The 23613-nt window shown below is 47.2% G+C and overlaps 2 protein-coding genes across 5 annotated transcripts; both read right to left on the bottom strand.

Moving 5' to 3' along the window:
* Positions 1–1525: 1525 nt before the first annotated feature.
* On the bottom strand, positions 1526–11311 carry CDIPT (CDP-diacylglycerol--inositol 3-phosphatidyltransferase). The gene is made up of 6 exons (XM_082195935.1): positions 10859–11311; positions 9640–9774; positions 7150–7303; positions 6735–6816; positions 3751–3832; positions 1526–3658 (listed from the first exon to the last, which is right to left on the bottom strand). The coding sequence occupies exons 1-6, from the start codon at positions 10899–10901 to the stop codon at positions 3507–3509; spliced, it is 648 nt and encodes a 215-aa protein (XP_082052061.1). The 5' UTR covers positions 10902–11311; the 3' UTR covers positions 1526–3506.
* Positions 11312–12839: 1528 nt separating this feature from the next.
* LOC309516764 (uncharacterized protein) lies at positions 12840–22696 on the bottom strand. 4 transcript variants are annotated; one of them, XM_082195599.1, is made up of 8 exons: positions 22578–22696; positions 19990–20167; positions 18824–19010; positions 17734–17815; positions 17410–17488; positions 15949–16026; positions 14514–14639; positions 12840–13036 (listed from the first exon to the last, which is right to left on the bottom strand). In XM_082195599.1, the coding sequence occupies exons 2-8, from the start codon at positions 20158–20160 to the stop codon at positions 12899–12901; spliced, it is 861 nt and encodes a 286-aa protein (XP_082051725.1). In that variant the 5' UTR covers positions 20161–20167; positions 22578–22696; the 3' UTR covers positions 12840–12898. The 4 variants fall into 4 exon arrangements, with proteins under 4 accessions (XP_082051725.1, XP_082051727.1, XP_082051726.1 ...); XM_082195601.1 differs by having other exon boundaries at positions 15949–16023; XM_082195600.1 differs by having other exon boundaries at positions 22520–22633.
* Positions 22697–23613: the final 917 nt, after the last annotated feature.

Here is a 23613-nt window from a genome sequence, read left to right as displayed (position 1 = left end):
GTTGCCTTGTTTTACACTCAAAACCATGCTTTAAACCACCACCAGACCCTGGGGGCCAGGAGAGGGTGGGGCACGAAGGGGGGTTAAAAGCAGAATTTGAGGAGGCGCCTATGGAATGATAGGAGAGACTGTTTGTTGGGGGAGAGGGGTTTTACATTTACACGTATCCGTTATTGAATGAAAAACCACATAACCTATATCTTTGACATGATGCTTGATAGATGTTTTCATATTTGGGGTGGGGCAAAATTTTGGATGCTGAAGAATGAAGTTTGCTTTACTATTATACAATTCGGGGCAGGGTGAGGTTTTTAGGGGGGAAAGAACAAGAGGGAGATTTTATTTTGTATTTCCTTTCCCCCCCCCCCCCCCCGTTTTTGAGACGTAGTTTAGTTTTTCACTTCGTGGAGCACTAAGTGTGCCTTCATATGTAGCGGTGTTGAGGAGGGAACAGGAAACGTCACAGCCTGACACTTCATATCCCTCTGCAACACTGTCTCAGTGAAAATATAAATTTCCACCATGTTTCCTGATGGGGAGATGTGGAAACAGGTCTATTTCCGCCAGGAGAACCGATTTCTATCATGCCATCATTCCAAAAAACAAATCACAGTTCATTGTTTTCCATATAGCGCTCGTAACATAATGTTGAGCAAAAATGGGTAAGCACTTTTATTCACTAGATTTGCTTATTTTGTAACTTATTTGTTACTGTTCATTTTTCTGCTCGGTTCTGCATTATTTGTGCCTGCTAATTAAAATTATTATATTAAAAACAGGAAAGGGTGGGGTCTTCCTGAGTCTGGGACCAATCAAATCCTTTCATAAGATTCAGAATTTTGTTTTGGTTTTTTTTGTGGGGTGGGGAGTTCCAAGAAATATTACAAATCCTATTATCAGTTTGTATAAAGAAATGGTGGGTGGGGCGGGGCGGGAGAAGGTCAAATTATAAACTGCTACAGATTTTTGTATCAACGCATGAATCGAGTAAATAAACTCAGATGCATGAAGGCTGTGTCTGTCCCTGTTTCCTGCAAAGATTTTGTGTCTGTGCCAATTCTCTGCCCAACAGGAAAACTCACAAGGAAAACTGAATTTAATTCAGGGTGGTCCAACACGTAGCCCTCAATGTATTTTCTGGTGGCCCTCTGCAACATTTGCACACACACACACACACACACACCCTGCCACAAGCCCTTGCACTGCCTTCCCAAAGCCAGGTAAGGAGGCACGAGATTCTGGCGGCATCCTAGTGCCTCCTGCCTCCTTCCCAAAGACTCAAACTGCCCACATAATCAAGAGTGTGCAGTTTGATCAACCTCATCCATGAGATTAGGATCCAGGACCAAATCTAAACATACAGAGCACTGTGAGCACTTGACCATATTGACTTTCTCAACCCTTTCAGAATGCAGTTAAATTCAGAGCTGGGAACTGTGCCTGAGCAACCCGCCCCCGACAACCCAGATATTCTTCAAGATCCTTATATAAAAACTCCCACCAAATTACAAAACACACACAATCATATGGTTACACAGTTGTCTTTATTACAGCAACTCCCACTCCGTTGAGAGAGGGGGTGTCGTATTGCACCAAGTCTTAATTTTTAAAAACCTACATACAAATTACACACCACTGGGGGTTGTGAGGGTGTGGCAGTGACGCTGCGAAGGAGAGGAGAGGACATGGCAAGTTAACAACTGCTCCCCATCCGGCAGGAGACAGCGCACGACAATCCACAGAAGCAATAATTACCCTCAGCACCTGTGCGTCCCTCTGCCCCCACCACACCATTTGGATGAGGGAAGTTTCTAGCAAATAATAATCTAGTTTGGCTCAATATATGAAGACATGGGGCAGGTCACCTGAAGTTGGGTTGCTCCAATGCAGCTGCCAAGTCCTTAGTGTCACTTCAGGTCCTTAAGGTGGTTTTTCTAAGATGGCCGCCAAATCCCATCTCCACAGTCCCCGCCATTAGTCACCTCTATCTCCTCTTGTCAAAAGGAAGAACTGGCTTTTGTGGGGAGCTGAGAGAAGGAAGCTTTAAAGTGAATGTCGGGAACCTTTAGCCCTCCAGATGATGCTGAACTACAACTCCCATAATCCCAGGTCACTGGTCATGCTTGCTGGGGCTGATGGGAGTTGCAGTTCAGCAACATCTGGAGGGCCAAAGGCCCTACATAGTCTTAGGAGTGGCTAGGATGGCTACCGTGTCACTGTAAACCTAGCCATCACTGATAACAACAAAAAAATCACATGGAGGAAAACAGAACTGTGATGTGATATGGCAACTTATGTTCATGCACAAATGATTGAGGAAAGGGAAAAGAGGAAGACAAGTGTGCAAGGACAGGACCCAGAATATCTCAGGGAACTACCAAGAGCTCAGAAATAGGGGGAGAAACCCACAAATAATTGCTCTGCCTTCAGAGGAAGAAAGGACAGAGAAGCCAGACCGGGCAAGATGGCTGCTAAACTGCCCAATGTTTACCTCACATTCGAATTCTACTGCACTCTTTCAAAATTGCACATGCATGATTGAGGGGGAAAGAACAGCCAATCTCAACTATGGTCAGTCCGAAATTGCGTGCAAAGAAGATGGGGAAAGTTGTGTGAAGAAACAGCGGGCCAAGGTAATGTTCAATAGCAATGCTACAAAATGGCTCCTCTATGCCCTGTGCTCCTCCAGGGTATTTAGAAGCCTACAGCTCCATGTAGCAAAAACAGCCAACAACAGCAGAAAAAGGAATGCAGATGCTCTCACAAGCAAAGCATTGTGAGAAGAGAAGAGAATCTGGGAGCAGGATCCAAATGGCTGTTTACGGCCAAGCATGTCTAAGCAACATGGACCACCGGCTAAAGTAGATGCAGAAATTTACAGCCAGAGATAATCTTAAAATGGGTAATACTGCACACAGAACTCAAGCCTCAATGGGGCTTCTTTCCTAGGAACCTAGGATAGTCATTTTCAAATGTATAATCCAAATCAAATGGTCACCAACTGGCCAATTCATTTGCTGCCCAGGCCTAGATATACTTGGGAATTTTGGAAATGATATGGCCTCCTAACTCAAGAGCAATACTCCCATGCACTTTTAGGAAATGAAAAGGTACTTCTTTTGTGGCTGAATTTGGTCCTGCCCCACCCAAATATACAGCAAGTTTTGAAGCGCAGAACCAAAAAGCTGGAAACGAAGGTCTATTTAGCTGCCCTCAAAATGGTTGATCCAATCCCTCCATTTCAGCCCACAGGCGAAGTCAATATTTCTCCCTGCCAGCCAATCTTCTCCTAAGTGCAAAGCATCATGGGAATGCAGGAGGGAGCCGGGAGGAGCAGGATGTATTCCCCTCATCCTATACATTCGTGGGAAGGTGGGGTCATCGCATCAAGCAAGAGCTGTGCATGTGGAGTGGCTAGCCCTGTCACGGCAAGGGATGGTATGCTGGTCCCACTGCGAGCGTGAAAGGGAGTGCTGCTTCTGCCCCACCGCTGGGGTCATGTGACGCTACTTCCTCTTCGCGCGTTCCGCGACATCCAGAGCAGCCATGTTGCACGAGGCGCAGATCAAGTGGACCAGACTGATGAGGCTCTTGGTGATGGCGATGGGGGCAGAAACCCACAGGACCAGGCGGTAGAGACCAGCCTGTCCGGGCAGGACTGGAAAAAGAAAAAGGGGGTGGGGTAAGGAAGGAGTCCTTTGAAATGCCCTCCGACCCCCAGGCAGCGTCCCTCTGGCTTAGGATACTCACTTTCTGGTCCTTCCCCAAAACACAGCAAATAGAGCATGCAGTAGAAGAGCTCATTCCCAGCGCACATGATGAAGAGGACAGTCTGGAAGGAGGAAGAAGAGGAGAAGCCATGTCAAACCAGGCCGGAGAAAAGACAGCAAAGAGAAGCTACCTGAGTAGTTCCGAAGGGCGTGCCCACTGCACACATAAGAACGTCAGCTCTGTTTGGCTGCTAGTTTATTCAAAAACGTGTGCAGACTGCAATCGCCGCTAAATCAGCTTACAAGCATGCAGTACAGCATCATGTATGTACTGTATTTTTTGCTCTATAAGACTCACTTTTCCCCTCCTAAAAAGTAAGGGGAAATGTGTGTGCGTCTTATGGAGCGAATGCAGGCTGCGCAGCTATCCCAGAAGCCAGAACAGCAAGAGGGATTGCTGCTTTCACTGCGCAGCGATCCCTCTTGCTGTTCTGGCTTCTGAGATTCAGAATATATTTTTTTCCTTGTTTTCCTCCTCCAAAAACTAGGTGCATCTTATAGAGCGAAAAATACGGTAAGTACCACTGGTACTACTAATACTACAATCCAAGAGGGCATAGCTGTCAACTTTTCCCTTTTCTTGCAAGGAATCCTATTTGGAATAAGGGAATTTCCCTTAAAAAAAGGGAAATTATGTCAGCTATGTCAAGAGGGAAACAAAGTTAATATAAGTAGCAGGCACATTATGCCAGTGGGCGGATACTCCCAACACTTTGCAGAAAAGGGCAGCCTTGGCCTGCCGTCTGATGACCAACAATGAAGGAGTCAGGTGGGTTCTCTAGGAAGAGAGCTCTATTGCTTTGATCCCGAGGGGGATCTTAAGATACAGGCAGCCTCATAAGGGAAGCTGGACTTGGAGGCGCATGACAACTATTGCCCAGCTGCAAATACAGTGGTGCCCCGCAAGACGAACGCCTCGCAAAACGAAAAACTCGCAAGACGAAAGAGTTTTCCGTTTTTGAGTCGTTCCGCAAGACGAATTTCCCTATGGGCTTGCTTCGCAAGAAGAAAGCCCATAGGGAAATCTCCGGGGACCTGTTTTAAATTGCTGGCGGTCGGGAGCAAAGACTTTCGCCCACAGCCGGCCTTCAGAAGAGGTCCTGGACCTCTTCTGAAGGCCGGCGGGGGCAAAAATCTTTGCTCCCCCCCGCCAGCCTTCCCGGGACAGTGGAGAAGTCTCCGCTGCCCCGGGCGATCTTAAAATGCTGGCGGGCGGGAGCGAAGCGTTTGCTCCTGCCCGCCAGCATTTTAAAATCGCCCCGGGACAGCAGGGGCTTTTAAAATGCTGGCGGTCGGCAGCAAAGCCCTCTTGTCCCCGGAGCTTGCGGGGCGGGAGGTGGGAAGAAGGGCTTTTCTTCCCACCGCCAGCCTTCAGAACAGCCTTCTGAAGGCTGGCGGTGGGAAGAAAAGCCCTTGTGTCCCCCCCCCCCAGCCTTCAGAAGAGGTCGGGGGACAGACTGTCCCCGGACCTGGTCTGAAGGCGGTTTCCATAGGAACGCACTGATTGATTTTCAATGCATTCCTATGGGAAACCGTGCTTCGCAAGACGAAAAACTCGCAAGAAGAAAAAACTTTTGGAACGAATTAATTTCGTCTTGCGAGGCACCACTGTATCCCCTTTCTGGGCATATTTCAATGTGCTCAGGAGAGAGATCATGCAGCTTCAGACGTTTCAGGAGGAAATGGATTATCTAGACATCTTCCAGCTTGGTTTCAGGCCTGGTTTGGGGAATGAAGCCGTGTTTGGTCAACTTCTGTTGTTTTTCCAGCTACAGCCATTTCTGGATAGAGATAGCCTGGCTACAGCAACACTAATAACCTTCTGACTGGATTACTGTAACACACTCTATGTGGGGCTGCTGTTGAAGACAACTCAGAAACAACTTTGATTTTGTTTTGGCACTAGCTTAAGACCTGGTTAATTTGCTCAGGCATTCTGGAATTGTTACCCGTATCAACTTAATAGTGTAGCAACTGGCCCGTGTTTTAAGTTTATTTACTGTCTTTATCCACTCTTGATTTGCAACTGGGATTGCTTTAAAGATCCGCGTATGCCGTCCTGAGATCATTTGATTACAAACAATTCTGGAACCAGATGACTTAGGGCTTTAAAAGATCCAAAAGAGCCCTTTAAAAAAACCAGGCCTTGAAACTGACTGGAAGCCAACGGAGAAACTGCAGAAGTGAAATATGAAACACTCTCCCAAACACTTTCCAAACTTTTAAAATATGATACAGTGGTCACAAACCCTCTTCAAGGAGACAGCTAAATCTGCAGGGGACCGAGTGGAAATTAAATCCTCCCCATAGTTCATTGTGTACTGCAGTATATTTTTTAATGACAATGAATGGACCCTCCCTTTCTATTCATACTTTTCAAGAAAGCTTCCAAATACAGGATTTGGGGTGGAGAGTGGGACAGAACTAGGAGAGAGGGAGGGATCTCCCAATATAGATTGTGAGACTCTGATGGTGGAGGGGAATGAATGGGGTAGTATTTTGCCTTAGAGAAAATATGATAGCAAGCGATATTTCTATTTTGATTCCAAGGAGAAAGGACCCATAGGAAGCAGTGGAAATAGAAAATTACTCAATTACACCGACCTTTCACCAACAATTCTGATTTCCTTTGCGTTTACTGAAAGATCTGGCTTTTTTTTGTAGCTTATCACATTACGTCCGTCCCCCCCATCTTCTTGTTTTATTTGTTTTGTCATTTGTTCAATAAAGCTTTTGAACATACTTTTTTTTTAAAGGGATGGAAGCCTGGAGAAATGTAGTAGGAACAGTTCAGAGAGAGGGTGCAGGGGGGGGAGAGAGACAGTTCAGAGAGAAGGAGAGAGAGTTCAGAGAGAGGGAGTGGGAGTGGGGGGGAGAGACAGTTCAGAGAGAAGGAGAGAGAGAGTTCAGAGAGAGGGAGGGGGAGGGGGGGAGAGAGAGTTTTCTAAAGAAATTATCACTCACCCGGGAGCTGTAATACACCCGCAGGATTGGATTCCCTGACAAGTCGATGGTCTTGTGGCTCTCCCCACCTTTTACCACGGTGCTGGTGGGAGCAGAGAAGGTAGTTAAAATGGGAGCCAGGGGTGCTCAGCCTCTCTTCCCTTCCATGCCTCTCTATCCCAGCCGGGGAGGCACCATGGCTGAGCGGCAGAGCATCTGGGTTGTTTGCAGAAGACCCCAGGTTTGGTCTGCAGCACCTCCAGTTAAAAGGAATAGGCAGATGGGCGATTCGAAAGGCTCCCTATCAGCCCGAGACCCTGCCATGAGTCACAGCAGGCGAGGCTGAGCCAGACCTGGACATCATTGTCCAACATTGTACAAGGCAACTTCTGATGCCGCCATCGAGGGCAGAGTCCCTCCTTTCCCCAGCTGGTACCTGTGGAGATGGAGCCAGTGGGAGGCGACGTCAAGGCTCATGCTGAGTTGGAACCAAAGGGCAGATTCAGGGTAGAGCATAGCTAGGTTCACCAGCAGGCACATGGTGGCGCAGCGGTCCGTCAGCATGTCCAGCATGGCGCCAAAGCGGGTGCCTGGGAAGAACAGCACACATCAGAAAGGCAAGGGCGCTGTAAACCAGTAGGGAGGAAGCTATGCATACAGTAGAGACTGCAGCCACACGTCACCCGCCACCCATCAAAGTTTTAATGCATATATTGTGGCTTGCTATGTGCTTGACATGCAGGTAACGGGCACAGGTGGCTGTGCTTCTGCTGTGAGGCCATGAGTTGTGTGGTCCAGGCAGGCACACTTGAAAACAACAGGTTTCGGCGTGCAGCTTACACAGACGGAAAGTAACGAGAGCCTTGTGAAACCTTCCCATCTCAGCAAGAAAAGCTCAGTCTATCTGGACACGCTTCCTTTTGGCTACAGTTGCGGATCTGGAGGGTTTTACCCAGAACCAGGTGTTATTCCTGCTTATTTCTGGAAGGGAGGGTGAGGCAAAGAGTAGCACTGCGTTGCAAGAGGAAGTGGGGTAGGGCACATTGCACAAAGGAGCTAGGGCACAGACCCTCCTTCTTGGTGGCTGCTGCTGGCAGGGGAGGTTCAGGCAGGCAGCGCCTTGTTGCAGCAGCAGCAGCAAAGTAGAGATCTGAGGAGGGGTAAGAGTGAGGGATAGCTCCTTGCCGGCTGCCACCCAGTGAGCTCAAACCTGAACCAAGCTTTGAGCCAGGGACCTTGTAGCTCATACTCTTAAGCAACACGGCAACCTCAGTCATCTTCTGAGGACGGAATGCGGCTCAGCAGTGGGAGACATGCTGCCCACATAGGAGGTCTCAGGTGCATCCTCCAGCATCTTCAACTAATAAAGGGTCAGTTAGCCTGAGACTGTAGAGAGCTGCTGCCGTCATTCAGAGCAGACAGCACTGAAATAGATGGACCAGTGATTTAACTCTGTGTGGGACAGCTTCATCTCCTTGTATATGTGCTCCTGACACACACACACACACTCTCTCTCTCTCTCTCTCTGTGTGTGTGTGTATATATATATATATATATGCAGGTATTGGTGTCTTCGGGTGTCTTCCCGTGTAAGAGTCGGGGTGTCTGGGCGACGTTTCGACGAGGTCTCACTCGTCATCTTCAGGCTGGTGCTTTCGGCTTCTTGTTACTGGAACAGAGCAGAATCTGGTGTTTGAGTTCCTATAAATACTGTTGAGGGGTGTGGTGTATAGCCTCCAACGTTCTAGGCAGAGAGGAAGTTCCTAGATTAGTGTGCCTTTTCTTCTTTTGTTCCTTAATTACTTGAGGGATATCTTGAGTGATTTCATGAGTGATATTCTGAATACCACTGGGTGGGTCATTAAGTGTAGATTAGTTGCTAAAGCTTTCGTGTCTTGACCTCTTGAGCTTGTGAAGAGTTTTTCTGAGAAGATGGCTGTGCTGCATTTAGTTGTGCTCTGGCTTGGCTTCGTGTATAGGGGCGAGCTGTGATTTTGTGCCTTGTGCCAGCCAGATCTGTGTAGGGATTGCAGGGGGGTGCAGCATCCGGAGGTGCCACTATAGTTTGGCTACTGGATGGAGTCTGTAATATGTCTGTGGAGAGGGTCTGGGTCACAGACATATTACAGACTCCATCCAGTAGCCAAACTATAGTGGCACCTCCGGATGCTGCACCCCCCTGCAATCCCTACACAGATCTGGCTGGCACAAGGCACAAAATCACAGCTCGCCCCTATACACGAAGCCAAGCCAGAGCACAACTAAATGCAGCACAGCCATCTTCTCAGAAAAACTCTTCACAAGCTCAAGAGGTCAAGACACGAAAGCTTTAGCAACTAATCTACACTTAATGACCCACCCAGTGGTATTCAGAATATCACTCATGAAATCACTCAAGATATCCCTCAAGTAATTAAGGAACAAAAGAAGAAAAGGCACACTAATCTAGGAACTTCCTCTCTGCCTAGAACGTTGGAGGCTATACACCACACCCCTCAACAGTATTTATAGGAACTCAAACACCAGATTCTGCTCTGTTCCAGTAACAAGAAGCCGAAAGCACCAGCCTGAAGATGACGAGTGAGACCTCGTCGAAACGTCGCCCAGACACCCCGACTCTTACACGGGAAGACACCCGAAGACACCAAAACCTGCATTCCTGTACCCGTGAAAATCTACAAAAGCAAATATATATATATATATATATATATATATATATATATATATATATATATTCAAACTGACTGCATTACACCACAACAAATTGTTCCATACCACACAGAATGCATACATGCCATGCATTTAAAAGCACCCCAAAAGTATCCTGGGAACTATAGTTTGCCGCTCACAAAGGCATGTGCTTTCAGTGTCTGGCTTGTATGAGCCACCCTGTAGCCCTCTCTGCCTTGAGGCAAACAAGCCCTACCTTGGTCCAGGGCCCGAGCCGCATAGCCATCGAAGGCATCAAGGAAACCACTTAGGAGGTAAAAGAAGGATGCTATTATGTGGGAGGTTGGCATAAAATAGAACGCGATAAAAGCGAAGATTATGCGGGCGTAACCTGCAAAGGACAAGAAAACAAAATGAGAATTTGTCCTGGAATCTTTTAACCCCCAAGCCCTGCAGCTCTCAGAAAACTGGGGAAATGGGTCATGCAAATTCTGGTTGGTTCCCCTCCTTTGCTACCCACAACCCCACCTCCCCAGATATCTAGGCAAGAGTCACTCAAAGATCATTAATGTTTGCTTCAGAAGAGAAGGAGAAACAGGCTCCCTATTTTAGAAACACCCTTTTCCTCTTTTGTTTTTGGCACTGAAAGCTACAATCAACTGTAAGAAATGCAAGGGTCCAGACTGAGCCTACAAGAGACAGGTGAGTCACTTGCCTGCCTGTCACATCTGATCTGGAGGAGACAGTCCAGATGCAGCTGCTGCTGCCTTCAGCTGCAGATTAACACTTGTGAAAATAACAGGGTAGGCAATAGACGGGAGTGTTGAAGCAGAAGGCCCGGAGGCAAGGCAAAGGAGGCGGGGAAGGGGCCGGAGCACGATGCACTTCTCAGCTCTTACCAAGCGAGATCAGACCAAAGGTCGATCTAGTCCGGCATCGGCACCCGGTTTTCCAGGCTGCATTCGGGAAGTCTGTTAAAAGAAGCATGAAGGCAAGGAGCCTTCACCCACCTGTGTCTGCCTCCCAGCACCGGGATTTGGAGCTCTACTGCTTCTGAACATCTCGAGAGGCCCAGAACTAGGGCCAAGCCTGAGCATCGCAGCACCCCACCCTAAGCACGTTTACACAGAAGCGACTCCCCCTGTGCAGTTCGGCTGGGTTGATGAGGCTCTTCCCGGGGCTCATGGATTACACTGACCATGAGCCACAGCAGGGCTGCCTCATCCAGATTAATGGGCGTGACTAAGGCAGGCCCCCATTCATTCCAGCCGGTCTACCCATTCCGGATGCGAACACACACACCATCCATTTAAACCATCCTTAAAGCACATATGAATCGTGGGAACAGGGGTTTGCGAGGGCTAAAAAGTCCACTTCCCAGCATTTCGGGGAGGAGAAGCAGCGCGCCCGCAGCCCGACGTGTTTCAGGATCGCAGCCTCCTCCTCTCCCCCGCCCGGCACCCCGGGGAACGTACCGATGAGGTTGGGGACGAAGAGGAAGATGTTTTCTTGCTTCATCTCGCGGCCAGCTGTTGCTCCGGCGGCGGAACCTCCTTGCAAGCCCCGCTCCAGCCCCGGGAGCCGATGCAAGGCTCGGACCACGCAGCGCCCACCCGCTGCAGGAGCCCCTCGTCTTCTGCCCGCTCTTTCTCGTCCTCACGACGGACTCGGAGGCTCCCGCTCCCCGCTTGTTGCCTTCCTGCTTCGGCCCAATGCACGCAGCTTCCCCCGGTTTCCGCAACCTTCAGCTACTCGGAAAGGAAAATGTCTGCCTGTCTCTTTAAAAACCGCACTCCCGCCCCTTCCCCGGGGAAGAGGGAAATTTCGGAACGCCAATGGTTTCGTCTCCATACGCTCCCCTGCCGGCTTTCGTTTTGGTATAGCCCCACCAACAAGAAGCCGGGCTAGAAGGGCCACTTCTTCTCCTCGTCTTCTTCCTGTGATTTATGGTTACTCCGCTCCTAGAGTAGTCGGAGGACCGAGGCTTCCGAAAAGCTCCATTTAGCAGAGAGAGTCGGGCGAACAGCCGCCGACATGGAGGTTGGCTTTGGAGCGCTTCCGGCTTCCCCTGGGGCGGCTCCTTCGCACCCTCCTGTTTTCTTATTGGCCAGTAGAAAGTAGGGAAAGGCAACTGCTATTTCCCCACGCTAAAAGGCTCGCCAGATCCAGTGCTTTTGTATCTTAATAGTAAGAATTGCTGTGCAAAAGTCTTTAGCAAGGAAGTGGCCGCCTTTAATAATATATCTTGCAATTGAAAGCAGAACTTTTACCTCGAGAGATCATATTTTTTCCTGTTTTGACAACAAACAAACGTGTTTTTTAGTGAGTGGTATTTCTTAACGGGAGTGTGAAATAAATTTCGAAAACATGATTTGAATCGGTGGGCTTTCTAATCATTTCTTCTTTGGTTGATAAGTTTTATTTACAAGCTGCTGGGCGACTGAAGATGCCACATGAAGGGGTAAAGAATCTTCAGATAAAATCTGGCTGATTTTCAAATTCCATAGTTTTTGCTTTTATAGATTTAATAGTGGCTACTGGCACGCTTTGGTATTGTTACAGATTATGGGTAGGCACCTAGTATTTATATCAGTGTGCTGACCTTTCACCAGGGCTATGTATAAATTTAACAGTAAATTGCCCATTGATGGCACTACGTATACAGTGGTACCTCGGTTTTCGAATGTAATCCATTCTGGAAGACCATTCGAGTTCTGAAACGTTCGAAAACCAAAAAATCAGTAGACAGCTGGGCCTCAGGATCTTGCACTCAGCGGAAGCCGTGTGGCATGTTTAACTTCCGAGGCGTGTTCGAAAACCCGAGTTTATGGTGTTCAAAAACTGAAATGCTCGTCAACAGAGATGTTTGAAAACAGAGGTACCACTGTGTGTGTGTGTGTGTAAATCAAAATCACAAGCATGGGTCCAGCTAGGATTTGAACTCAGGACTCCTTGGCCAAGTCCAGCACTCAGTCCATTACACCACACCACCTCTTGCTTGCTAATCTGTGAACAGATATGCATGCTGTACAGTATATGAATTCACTCATGTATATGCAATGGTCAGGGTTTTCACTTGTTTGTTCATTTGCATTTTATTTAAATATATTTTGGAAGAGGTGGCAGTGCCAGCTGCTTTGAGTGGTTCTTCAATCCCTTCATGGACAGAACCTGATGTTTACCTAGAATGCATCTTATGGCAATTAACCCAGCATGCTTTGCAGCTTTCCTCCCCATCCCAATTCTGCTTGCTGTGATTATTGCAAGGATAGCCAACCTGGTGCCCTTCAAATTATAACTCCCAACAGCCCCAGCCAGCATGGCCAATGGCCAGGGATGGTGGGAACCATAGCTGACCAAAATCGGGAGGGTGCCATTTTGGCTCTCTCCGATGGAATGGGCGAGAGATGAATTGTCCTTTTCCCCTCCAGATCCTGGGGGGAAATGGGAGAGGGGTTCAAGCGGAGTGTTTATTATTCTCTCTTGTGAATACAGTGGGTCTGGAGCCAGGTTGATCAGGTGTCCTCAGACAAAGCCTCTGGCTGGTCGGTGTCGCTGTCCGAATTCTCTGGTTGAGGCGGATCCTTGCGCCGAGACACTTTGCTCAGGAACTTGCCTGGCCCACCCTGGCGGGACGGGCAGCAGATCAGGGGCTGCAGTGCAGGGAAGGAAGAAAATGAGAAGCAAAACACAGTTTCCAAGCACCTCCACCACCCTGACACTGAAAAAAGTCTGTTTCCTACTTGGCACAGAATGTGGCTGTGATTATACCAAGGAATGTGATGATTTATGGTCAAAAGTTCCCCAGCTCTGGACGTGGTCCAAAGGTAGGTCCTGCTGGAAGTGTGGGGTTAGGGTTGCCACCTTCCCAGATGGAAACAGACCTTGCTCTTTTACACGTTTCATATATTCACTGAAACACATCCAAAATAAAAGTTATCCCTGGCAACACAACTCCCCCCAAAGTTGGCAGTCCACCCCCAGCCATGCTAGTATAAAACCCGTGACTGGAGTGTGGTGATGCTAAACGTTTCAGAATTTCTGAAAATAAGAAAAATTGAGTGTTCTATAGTCCCAAACATGAGGGAAACCCTCTTCTTTCTCCCGCCTCCCTCAGCCTGGATATGGACAGGAGTCACAGCTGATACTTGGGTGCATTCTGCACAGGTTGGGTTGAGGACAGGAAAAAGAGAGGAAGGCTCCATAGAAGAAGAGATTGTGGCTTGCAGGAATGCAAAGACCCACATCTGCTGAAATTCTTGCTTTTGCATAACTATGAAATATGGCAACCAGGGTGTTGGACTAGGGGGAGCTGGATTCACATCCACAACAAAGCATGATTCTTGCAGGATGACCTGGAGGCCAGTAACAGTTGTTGTTGGCATCGCCTACTTCACAGGGTTGTACTGGGGATAAAATGGGAAAACCCTAGATTTGCATCCAGAAATGCAACATTCTGCAGCTTGCAGAAAAGATCCACTGGTGTCACTATGTGTTGCCTCCCAAACTGTCAAGCAATTATTCACAGCTGTAAGGACTCCAGTTAAAAGTCTGTTTGCTTTGTGGTATAATCCATGTAACCCTAGGTTATAATCCATGTGGTATAATCCATGTAACCCTAGGCACCCTGCTTCTTGTCTGGAGTTGTGACTCCCAAGTCGTGGATGGGGCCTGGCAGGCTGTCCCCCCTCCCTCCCTCCCTCTTGGTCTCCTGTCCAGTCTCTCTTTGTCTGCTTAGAAAAGCAGAGATTAGCCGATGACAATGTTCCCATCAGTGCGTTCCTACGCCAGGAAAAGCAGTACCAGTAGATTTGTAAGTCCTTGTAGTATAACTGTTAGACTTTAAAGTGTTGGGAGACCAAGGTTCAAATCCTGACTCAGCCAATGAAGCTCACTGGGTGATCTTGGGCCAGTCACAGCCTCTCAGTCTAGCTTACCTCCCAGGGTAGCTGTGAGGGGGGGAAATGGGAGGGAAGAACTAAGTACACCACCTTGAGCTGCTTGGGGGGGGGGGAAAGATTGTACATAAATGTAATAAATAAACATCAAACAAACAAATCCTGCTCCTCTTGCCTCTACCACCTGTCCTCTCCAATTTCCCCTGGTGCCTTATGCCCAGAGAGTCAGTACCTGAATGGTGTTGAGGTCCTGCTCAGATACTAGGGGAGAAAGCCCCTCCACGCCGGCCGAGGGGGACCTTCGGGGCCGGCGCTGGGTCACATACCCCATCTGATCTTCCAGAAGCACAGTCTCCACCTGGTAAGGGAAGAAAGCAAATAGGACCAGGGAAATGTCTGGGCATCTTCAAAGCCATTTTTCAGTCTTGGGAGTCGAAGCTCATGCTTCCAACAGACATAGTACTAACTAGCAGTAACAAATTTGAGAGATGACCTGTGTTAGGGTTTGCAGCAAAAACAACAGATGGCCTTGTGGCACTCTGAAGACAGACGGATTCATTACCACATCAGTTTTCACAGACTAGCACAAGAGGAGCTGTCCTCAGCTGGCAGATTAGGCACACACAAGTACAGAGGGGAAGACAACCCCCGCCCCGTATTTAGGGGTGGGACCCAAAAGCTATTAAATGGAAGAGGTAGGGCCTGTCACATTGTCACAGTATATTTCTATCTGCCTACTGAGGATACATTTCCTGCATTTGGTATAGTGGCTGCTAGTTCACAAAAGCTTATGCCACAAAATTCAGGCTTTAAAGTACCACACAAGACCCCTCTGGTTCTTTAGCGGGAGCCACAGAAGGGCAGTGCCACTGAGCACATGCAGAATCTCTCGCTCACAAGCTAGCGACCACAGGCAGCTTCCCAAATGCCATATTCCTTAGGAAAAATAGGTTCCCAGGCCAGAACTCCAGCACCTTCTAGTTTAGAAATGAATGGGGGGCAGACGAGCCATGCTTGGTCCATATCGGCCCCTGCTGGCAGCCACCTCTGTAGCCAGGAAACTTGCAAACTCCTCAATGGGATGCAGCATGGCATAAATCTGCAGTTTGGGTGGCTTGTCAATAGAAGCTGGGACCTGTCAAATGGAGGTCTTTTGAGTATCAAAGTGGGGAGGTTTGAGCAGGGGCAAGAATAATGTGTCTCAGAGGAGAAAGGAGACAGGGTAGTTACAAATCTAAAGGGATGGTTAAATGTGTCGGGAATATGAAGGACAGAATGGAGACAAGCAATTCACAAAGTGTCATGACTGATAAATTAGAAACCATGCAAATTACACATGCCCCACTTTCACTGGGCAGCCCCTCCTACGACGTTTTGTGTCTTTCTTGCCAAGGTGGCTGGACACAAGTTTCAAAAGTCGCTCCCACTTTTGAAGGGGGCCCTTCTTCTTCTCTCTGTTGTGGGAGGGGGAGATCCTGTTGCAACTGATCCATAAGGATCAGGCTCAGCGTCCAGCCTTGCTTCCTTGTATGTGATTAATGTCTCCATTTATTTCTCTGACCAATAGCGGACCTCAAGGGACCCAAAGTCGCTTGGTGGGGTGCCGGGCTGCAAAAGCCAACCCCGATATCTATAATGATACGAAACAGCGGTTTGAGGGCACGTACTTGCTTATGGCGTGAGGGGTTTCGCCCTCGAATCTGCAGAGACAGACCCTCCTCTTCCTCTGTGCAGTCCACATCCGGCTGTGGGAGAAAAGGGAAGGATGGAAGGGGGGACCCAGAAGCAACCCCTCTCCCCCCCTCTTATTGGGCCCCTCCTCACTATTTCATAGGATCTCCATAGTGCTTCCTGCTATTTCCATTAAATACTTGGTTTTACAAGTGTAAAGATACAACAGTACCAAGTACGTATTCATATTTAGAGATTTCTCGGAATCTCCAGACTTCCCACCATCCCCTCCCTGGGTCCTACTGTCAACATTTTCAACTTTGTATTATTTCACAATCCCTATTTTATACCTCTTCATGTTGTCCATAGTGTTTGTTACATTACAAGTGTTATTAAAACCCTGCTAATGTTTTCATCTGCTTACAGTAGTCTCCTAAATATATTAATTTTTTTGCTTCCTGTTACTTCCTGATTCCCCTTAGCCCCTCCTACTTCAGATTAAGCCCCACCCACCTCACTCAGCTGTCAGGCCTGAGGCCAGCTGTGCCGGGCTCAGAGCCCACAGCTGACGTTGCCCTTTATTATTAACAGTGATAATTAAATCTATATACCACCCTCCATCCAAAGATCACAGGGCAGTTTACAGCATAAAATACAAAAGGAAACACAACATACATATCACAACAAAAGGGGGGAAAGCCAGTCACCCTATCCTGCAAACGCATTAAAAAGGCCATAGATTGTTTGCTCAGCCAAATGCCTGTTTATACAGAGTTATTACATAACACAGGTGAGAGACACATACGCTCTGCTGCCACCTGGCCCCTGGCACTTTTCTGGTCTCTGGATCTGGAAATCTCTGTTTAAATTTGAGAGTACCAACAACTGCACTGTGGGGAGGGTTTTTAGGAAGGCAGACAGGGGAAAAAGAGAACCCAGAGCTTGCTCCTGTGGCAGCTGGACTGCCCTCTCCCCTCACAGAGACATCAACCATCCTCTTTTTTTATCGCTAATTTCTGTCGAGAACACAGTTGAGGAGCAAATGGTTAAATTGCGCCTCCCCATCTGCTGTGGTCATAATATATAACCACCGCCCAGCACTACATTTAACAAATATTCTGACATGGCTGCAAGCATGGGCATAGCTAGGGTTTTCGTTAGGGAGGGGCAGACCTCCTGTTAGGTGTGGGGCAGAACCTCAGTTTGCTATGTATTTTTATTGATTTTTATTGATGGGGGGCAGATGCTCCTCCCTGCCGCCCCTCGGCTACGCCCATGGCTGCAAGCCTAGACCCTGCTTGGCTTTGAAGCTGTAATGCATATCAGCATGTGCCGAATGCCTTCCTCTCATCAGAGGGCAGATCACAACCAGCCCCTGCTCATCAGATATTGGGGGGTGGGGACCCCCCCCCACAAAACCTTTAGGTTGAAGACCACAGGGGACGCATATCACTCACTCTTTCACAGGCACAAGAGGATATGAAGCACCGGAAGTCATGACCCCCTCCTTGAAGGCCATCATCACTAAGATCTGGTCTGGAAAGAGGAGCATGGAAATAAAAGCATATATATATATATATATATATATATATAAAGTGTGGAATTGTAGAGTTGGAAAAGACCCTGAGGATCATCATCTAATCCAACCCCCTGCAATGCGGGAATATGCAGCCATCCCCTACGGGGAATGAACTTGCAACCTTGGCGTTATCAGCACCACGCTCTCCCCAACGTTAAAATGATGGGTTTGCCCCACAAGGGCCTCCCACAAGGTCACTCACGGACAGGTGAATTCAGAGCCTGGGCTGGGTTCTCGTCTGGCTGGGAATCCTGGCTTGCACTTCAGAACAGGGTGCAGGAGTACTGCAAGGCAGGAGGAAACAGTGGGGAGGCTTTCTATAATGATTTATATATCCTGCACCTTCAACACAAATTTACATGTGCAGAGCTGCTGGCAAGGCAGTAAGAAGCAAAAGTAAAAAAATTAATAAAGATAGCGATTAATTATTATTATCGTTGTCCACAAGTTATTACAGCAAACTAAAACAGCAGTAGCCCATTGAAGGAGAGAGTAAGATTGAACTGTGCTAAATTAAAAATGGTAACATTAGCAGCTCTTTAAAAAGAAACCTGGGAAAACAGAAATAAGACTTCTGCTAGGCCCTAAATGGTAGGATCCACCATATTCGCTTGACTGTAATTAATTTTAACATTTTAATATTGTATTTCTAAAACTCTTGTAACCTGCCTTGGAATAACATGGTGAAGTGCAGAAATACGGTGAGCAATAATAATTCTAGCAACAAGAGCTCCAGGCGGGCCTCCTCACGGGGAGTACAGTGGTACCTTGGTTTACGAACTTCATCCCTTCCAGAAATCCATTCTTAAACTGAGGTGCACTTTCCCTAATGAGGCCTCCTGCTGCCAGTGCCCTTCCACCGTTAAGTTTCCATTCTCAGACCGAGGTAAAGTTCTCAAACCGGGACACTACTTCCAGTTTTCAATAGTTCGTAAACCGAATTGTTCATAAACAGGACTGTTCTTAAACCGAGGTACCACTGTTTATGTCACAGTTGAGGGGCCACCCACGAAAAGGCTCTGCTGCTCCATTCACCGTGCCACACGTCATCTGAACGCTGCCTACTCTCTCTCAATAGCCCCACCCATTCTTATGGAGGCCACACCCACTGAATTCTTAGCTTCACGCAGAACCTGAAGTAGGTGAAGATATGGGGGGGGTCAGTGGGTGTGACCCCCATAAGAATGGGCGGGGCTACTGAGGGTTTAGGCAGGATCCAGATGGACAGCGACAGAGACGACGGGTGTCCAGGCAGAAAACAAACTCCCAGCGACAGGGATATTAATACTGACCATTTTCTGTACGTCGGATGATGGTGCAGAATTCAGAATAGGGTAACGGGGGTTCTGTCAGGAGCTGGAAGAGCCCTTGGTAGTCAGGGGGATTCAGGAACCCCAATAGTCGCTCGGCCAACCCCCGTGCTGCCATGTAGCTCAGCCGGGCCTGGGCCAGGGACTGTTCTGCATGGAAACAAGCGAGCTGGAGAGAAGGCAGAGGGGGACAAGTCACAGCTATGCAGGCTTTGAGCCCCACACAATTGTCTCGAGAAGCCATGCCAGATACAAAAGATTCCTACATAAAACTGCTATAAAAAGAGTTCATTTTTATCACTCTTAACTGTGCCATGGGTCTTTTATAAATGACAATAATTTTATTCATTTATTTTTAAATCTTACATACTGATTTATTTACAAATCTTACATATCTTTTCATTTATAAGCTTATAAATCTCAAAGAAGTCCATAATATGCAAAAACTATTAAAAGCCACAAATAACCACAGAAACATCAACATACTGTATAATTGCAACAACTCCAGCAGCCTGAACAACAACAAAAAAACAGTCAGGAAATGCCCAAGAAAAAGGAAACGTCTTTAACTGTCTGTGAAAGCACCCTATTGTTGGGTGCTTGCCTGATCTCCTTCCACAAAATGGGTGACACAGTGTAAAAGCACCCCCCCCCTTGACACAAGCAACAAAAAAGTTGGTTGTTACACACCTGTCACAGTGGCTGTGTACACACACCATACATTTAAAGCGCATTACTTCCCCCAATGAACCCTGAAGTTTGTTAAGTGTTCAGGGCATTGGATGGAGCCAGTGTTAGAATGGGGGGGGGGAGAGATCAGGGTTCAAATCACCCCTCAGCCCAAGGTTGGGTGACTTGGGCTAGAAACTATCCTTCAGCCAGGCTTCCTCAAATGTGGCCCTCCAGATGTTTTTGGCCTACAACTCCCATGATCTCTAGCTAGCAGGACCAGTAGTCAGGGATGATGGGAATTGTAGTCTCAAAACATCTGGAGGGACGAGTTTGAGGAAGCCTGCTTCAGCCTAACTCCCAGTGTACTCTCTGTGTGCAAAGACTGAGAAATGATCGTGGGAGTTTTGAGCAAGAGAATTATTTCTCTCATTCAGTCTCTCTAACACTGGTCATTGCTAGAGCCTGGGCTCAAGTACCTGAGCAGACTTCTGCGCTTCTACAGAAGCCTGGACCATTTTGGCAGTGCTGGCCACAGTGTTCACCAAGTACTCAGCCATGGCTTCCGATATTCTGGGTGCAAAGTCAGTTGGAGCAGCCTTATCGTCCTGAGGAGGGCTGTTCCTGGGGGTGCGATAGCTCTCTCCCATTTCGGATCTAAGAAAGAGAAGGATGGACACTGGGCAGAGAAAGGAATGTGTAATTGGCGTTAAAAAGAAGTAGGAGCAAACAGCGGCTGAAACAATCCATTTCAGAAGCAGTTGTTGGGCCGTGAGGCTTGACTCTTCTATCCAGAGCACAAACCGGAGCCATTTCTCTTTCTCTCTACTGGGCCTGAAGAAGATGATTCTGAGCTAGAGTATCTTTTATCCTTCACTGAATTGCCGGAACACATTATTTTGAACTTGAGACATGTATCTACAACATGCATTGCTAATGCTAATACTATGGGAAGATCAGCACAGTGTTAGTGGTTAGAGGGTTGGCTAGGACCTGGGTTCAAATCTCCACTCAGCCATGAAGGTCACTGGGTAACTTGGGGCCAACCACGGCCTCTCAGCCTAACTTGCCTTATAAGGTTGTTGTGGGGATTAAATGGGGTCAGGGGAAACCATGTACACTACCTTGAGTTCCTTGGAGAAGAAAGTGAGATATAAATGCAATGAACGAAATAAAAAAAAAGATGAGCACATTGCTTGCCATTTATTCTCACATGAATCTCTCCAGCGACTGAGATCATTTAAGGAGGCCCAAGGCTGAGGACTTTCATCTTACCAGCAGTGGGGACTTTCTGACTAGAGACATTTCAATGATGTAAATTCCTGCTTTTCTGCTTGCTGAAAAATTTAATTTTTAAACACCAGGTAAAGATTAGCTTGTTTCTTCAGGCACTTCATGGCTTTTGAAATGGCTTTAAGAAATTCACCCCTGCAAGTGCACTCCATTGTCTTTTGAGATGGATGGATGCCAGCCACAACCGTGAGAGATCCAGCCAGTCTAAGCTGTTCGCATCTACGGCTGGTTGAGGACACAATTTGTCGTTTAGCTATCATGTATTTTAGACTGACATTTTAGAACGTACACTGTCTTAGATTCCTTTTTAATTATCAAAGGATGGGATAAAAAAACTTTAAATATATTGGGGAGAAAGATCATAAGTCTTTATTTCTAGTGTTTCCGTAAAAAAGTAAGTTAGCATAAGTTCATATTTGCAAGAAGTGTGGCTTTCAAAGGCTTCTGGACCTGTCTCTGAAGCAATTTGTTGTTGCTTTTGTTTCTTAATATTATTTTCTTACATTTGTATCCCATCACGGAACACAAGGTGGCATAAGGGTGGTCACCTATGACCAGGCCCAAACCTTCTTAGCTTCATGACTCAAAAAATACCCATCACTGAAATTTTGCAGGCAACACAGAGCTCTTTGGGAAAACACAAGATTTGCCCTTCCTTTAACCAGCAGGTGCAGACTATTGTCTTGGGAGAAAGCAGAGTTACAGAAAGAACGAAGTTACAGACTTCTGCCTTCCCTGAGGGCAATTTTTGTTCTTATAGCAGGCAAGATTCTCTCTTGTTTATGACTAGTGCTGTGAATTAAGATGTACGGTAAATCCACATACCTCTTTACTTCCCCCTCTCCTTGCTTGCAATGTGGTATGAGCAGAGTACTGCCAATTTTCTACTTGCTTTGTGTGTGCATGTGTCCACAACTAAAAATGCAGAAACAGGGTAAGAGGGACTGACTGATGGGAGGAGGCACTCTCAGGGGCAATCCACAAACTTGATGTAGCACCTGGTGTACTTCTGGAAACCACGTAGCCTGCAACTAATGACATCCTGTATGGTAAGCAGGATAAAGGGCAGGGCACCAGTGAGTGCACTGCTTTAACTGGGAAAGGTAGACAACGCTCCCTTCCATTCCACATCCCTACACAGATAAAGTAATTCTAACATGCTGGATTTTGTCAGCTGATTCCACTGTGCCCAACATTAAATGGGAGTCTGATGTACGAAGAAGGGTGTTTGCTAGGTGGCTTAGGAAGCTGCTCTTGTGAGTCAGGTCTACTTAGTTCAGTACTGTTTACACTGACTGGCAGCATGGCTTGCAGGGTTTCAGGCAGGGCGTAACTTCTGCAAGTCCTACCTGGATTTGCAACGGATTGAACCCACGACCTCGTATGCTCAGCCAGGTAGCTACAGCCCAATGACACAAATTCTCAGATGCTACTACAAGTACTGCCTCTGAACAAATTTAAAAGAGGGTAAGTGCCTGGGGTCTTACCAACGCTATACTTTACAGCATTCCCAGCTGCCTTGTAAACAAAGTTTTTTTAAAAAAGGAAAAGGAGAATTTTTTTTTTTTTTGAGGCACCCTCTAGCAATGCCTCTGCAGCCCCCACTTAATGGACAGGACTCTCTCACTGAATACGAAGGTGGTGGCCTGGAAATTGAGCAAGTTGAAACACAATGTGGCTTAGTGGCAAATGCCCTTCCTATTCAGGGGACTTCACCTTCACACCTCCCATTTTCTATGCAGAAAAGGCCCTTGAGCTCTGTTAAGATACAAACCATCAGCCCCTTCCTTCCCTTTCAAGCTCTGTCCTGTGGGGGTAGGATGCAACCAAGATGCTCCTTCAATTGGTAGCCAACTGCCAGGGATGCAGTTGCCATGGGAATGCTTCCAGAGCCCAGTTGCTAGGCGATGGAATTCCTTGTAATGTAAGAGGGTTGAATGTTTCAGAGGCAGAACAGGGCAGACCAGCAGAGGCTGAGATGGAGCACATATACAACAGCAGGCTTGTGAGTAGGGGAAAGAGGGTCTTCCAGAAGGAAATGCATCCTTCTGTTCTTATCAGATAAGTGAACACACACACATACATATATATTTAGATACGGCTAGTGGTCACTTGAATTCAACTTGCTTTTGAGCCCAATAATATATATTTTTTTCAAGTCTGAGAAGGAAGGAATATAGATTTAGGGAACTCAAGCACCGTAATTGTTGTTCAACATCTTTATAAATGACTTGGACGAAGGTATTGAGAGGATGCTAATCAAATCTGCCGATGACGCCAAACTGGGACAGGTAGCCATGCCGCTGGAGACAGACTCAGGATTCAAGATGACCATAGCAAACTAACAAAATTGATTTGAATAGGGACAAATGTCAGGTTCTACACTTGGGCAAGAACAAGCAAAATGGAGGACACCTGGCTTGCAAGTAATACATGTGAAAAGTATCTAGGTGCCTTAGTAGACTGCTCAACATGTGTCAACAACCTGATACTGCAGGAATAAAAGTTAATGTTATTCTAGGCTGCATCAACAGGAGGATACTGTTCTGATCAAGAGAAGTCGTCCCCCCACTCTATTCTGCTTTGGTCAGACCACACCTGTTTCCAGTTCTGGGAACCACAATTTAAGGACACTGACAAATTGGAACGTGTGCAGAGGAGGTTGACCAAGATGATAAAGGGTCTGGAAACCAAGCCTTACGAATTTCACATGGTAGGATACATATAGACAAAAGTACCTGTTATTCCAGATTAATTCAACTGAGTGACCACTACACTCATGGTTGTGTATACAATAATGACGTTAATAT

Source organism: Podarcis vaucheri (genome assembly GCF_965113315.1).
Source record: "Podarcis vaucheri genome assembly, chromosome: 13".
NCBI classification, from domain to species: Eukaryota; Metazoa; Chordata; class Lepidosauria; order Squamata; family Lacertidae; genus Podarcis; species Podarcis vaucheri.
The sequence above is the reverse complement of the archived record's forward strand: the minus strand, read 5'-3'. Positions and strand labels throughout refer to the sequence as shown.

What these genes read in the sequence shown, in the direction of transcription:
- CDIPT (XM_082195935.1), bottom strand. Translation starts at nt 10,901, where the DNA reads ATGAAGCAAGAAAACATCTTCCTCTTCGTCCCCAACCTCATCG. An exon ending in CTTCGTCCCCAACCTCATCG is followed by an intron (nt 9,775 to 10,858) that starts GTACGTTCCCCG and finishes TGTCCTTTGCAG; the next exon opens with GTTACGCCCGCATAATCTTC. An exon ending in TTTTGGGGAAGGACCAGAAA is followed by an intron (nt 3,659 to 3,750) that starts GTGAGTATCCTA and finishes TTCTTTTTCCAG; the next exon opens with TCCTGCCCGGACAGGCTGGT.
- LOC309516764 (XM_082195599.1), bottom strand. Translation starts at nt 20,160, where the DNA reads ATGGGAGAGAGCTATCGCACCCCCAGGAACAGCCCTCCTCAGGACGAT. An exon ending in AAGCGCAGAAGTCTGCTCAG is followed by an intron (nt 19,011 to 19,989) that starts GTACTTGAGCCC and finishes CCTTCTCTCCAG; the next exon opens with CTCGCTTGTTTCCATGCAGA. An exon ending in CCTCTTGTGCCTGTGAAAGA is followed by an intron (nt 16,027 to 17,409) that starts GTGAGTGATATG and finishes TTTCTCCCACAG; the next exon opens with CCGGATGTGGACTGCACAGA.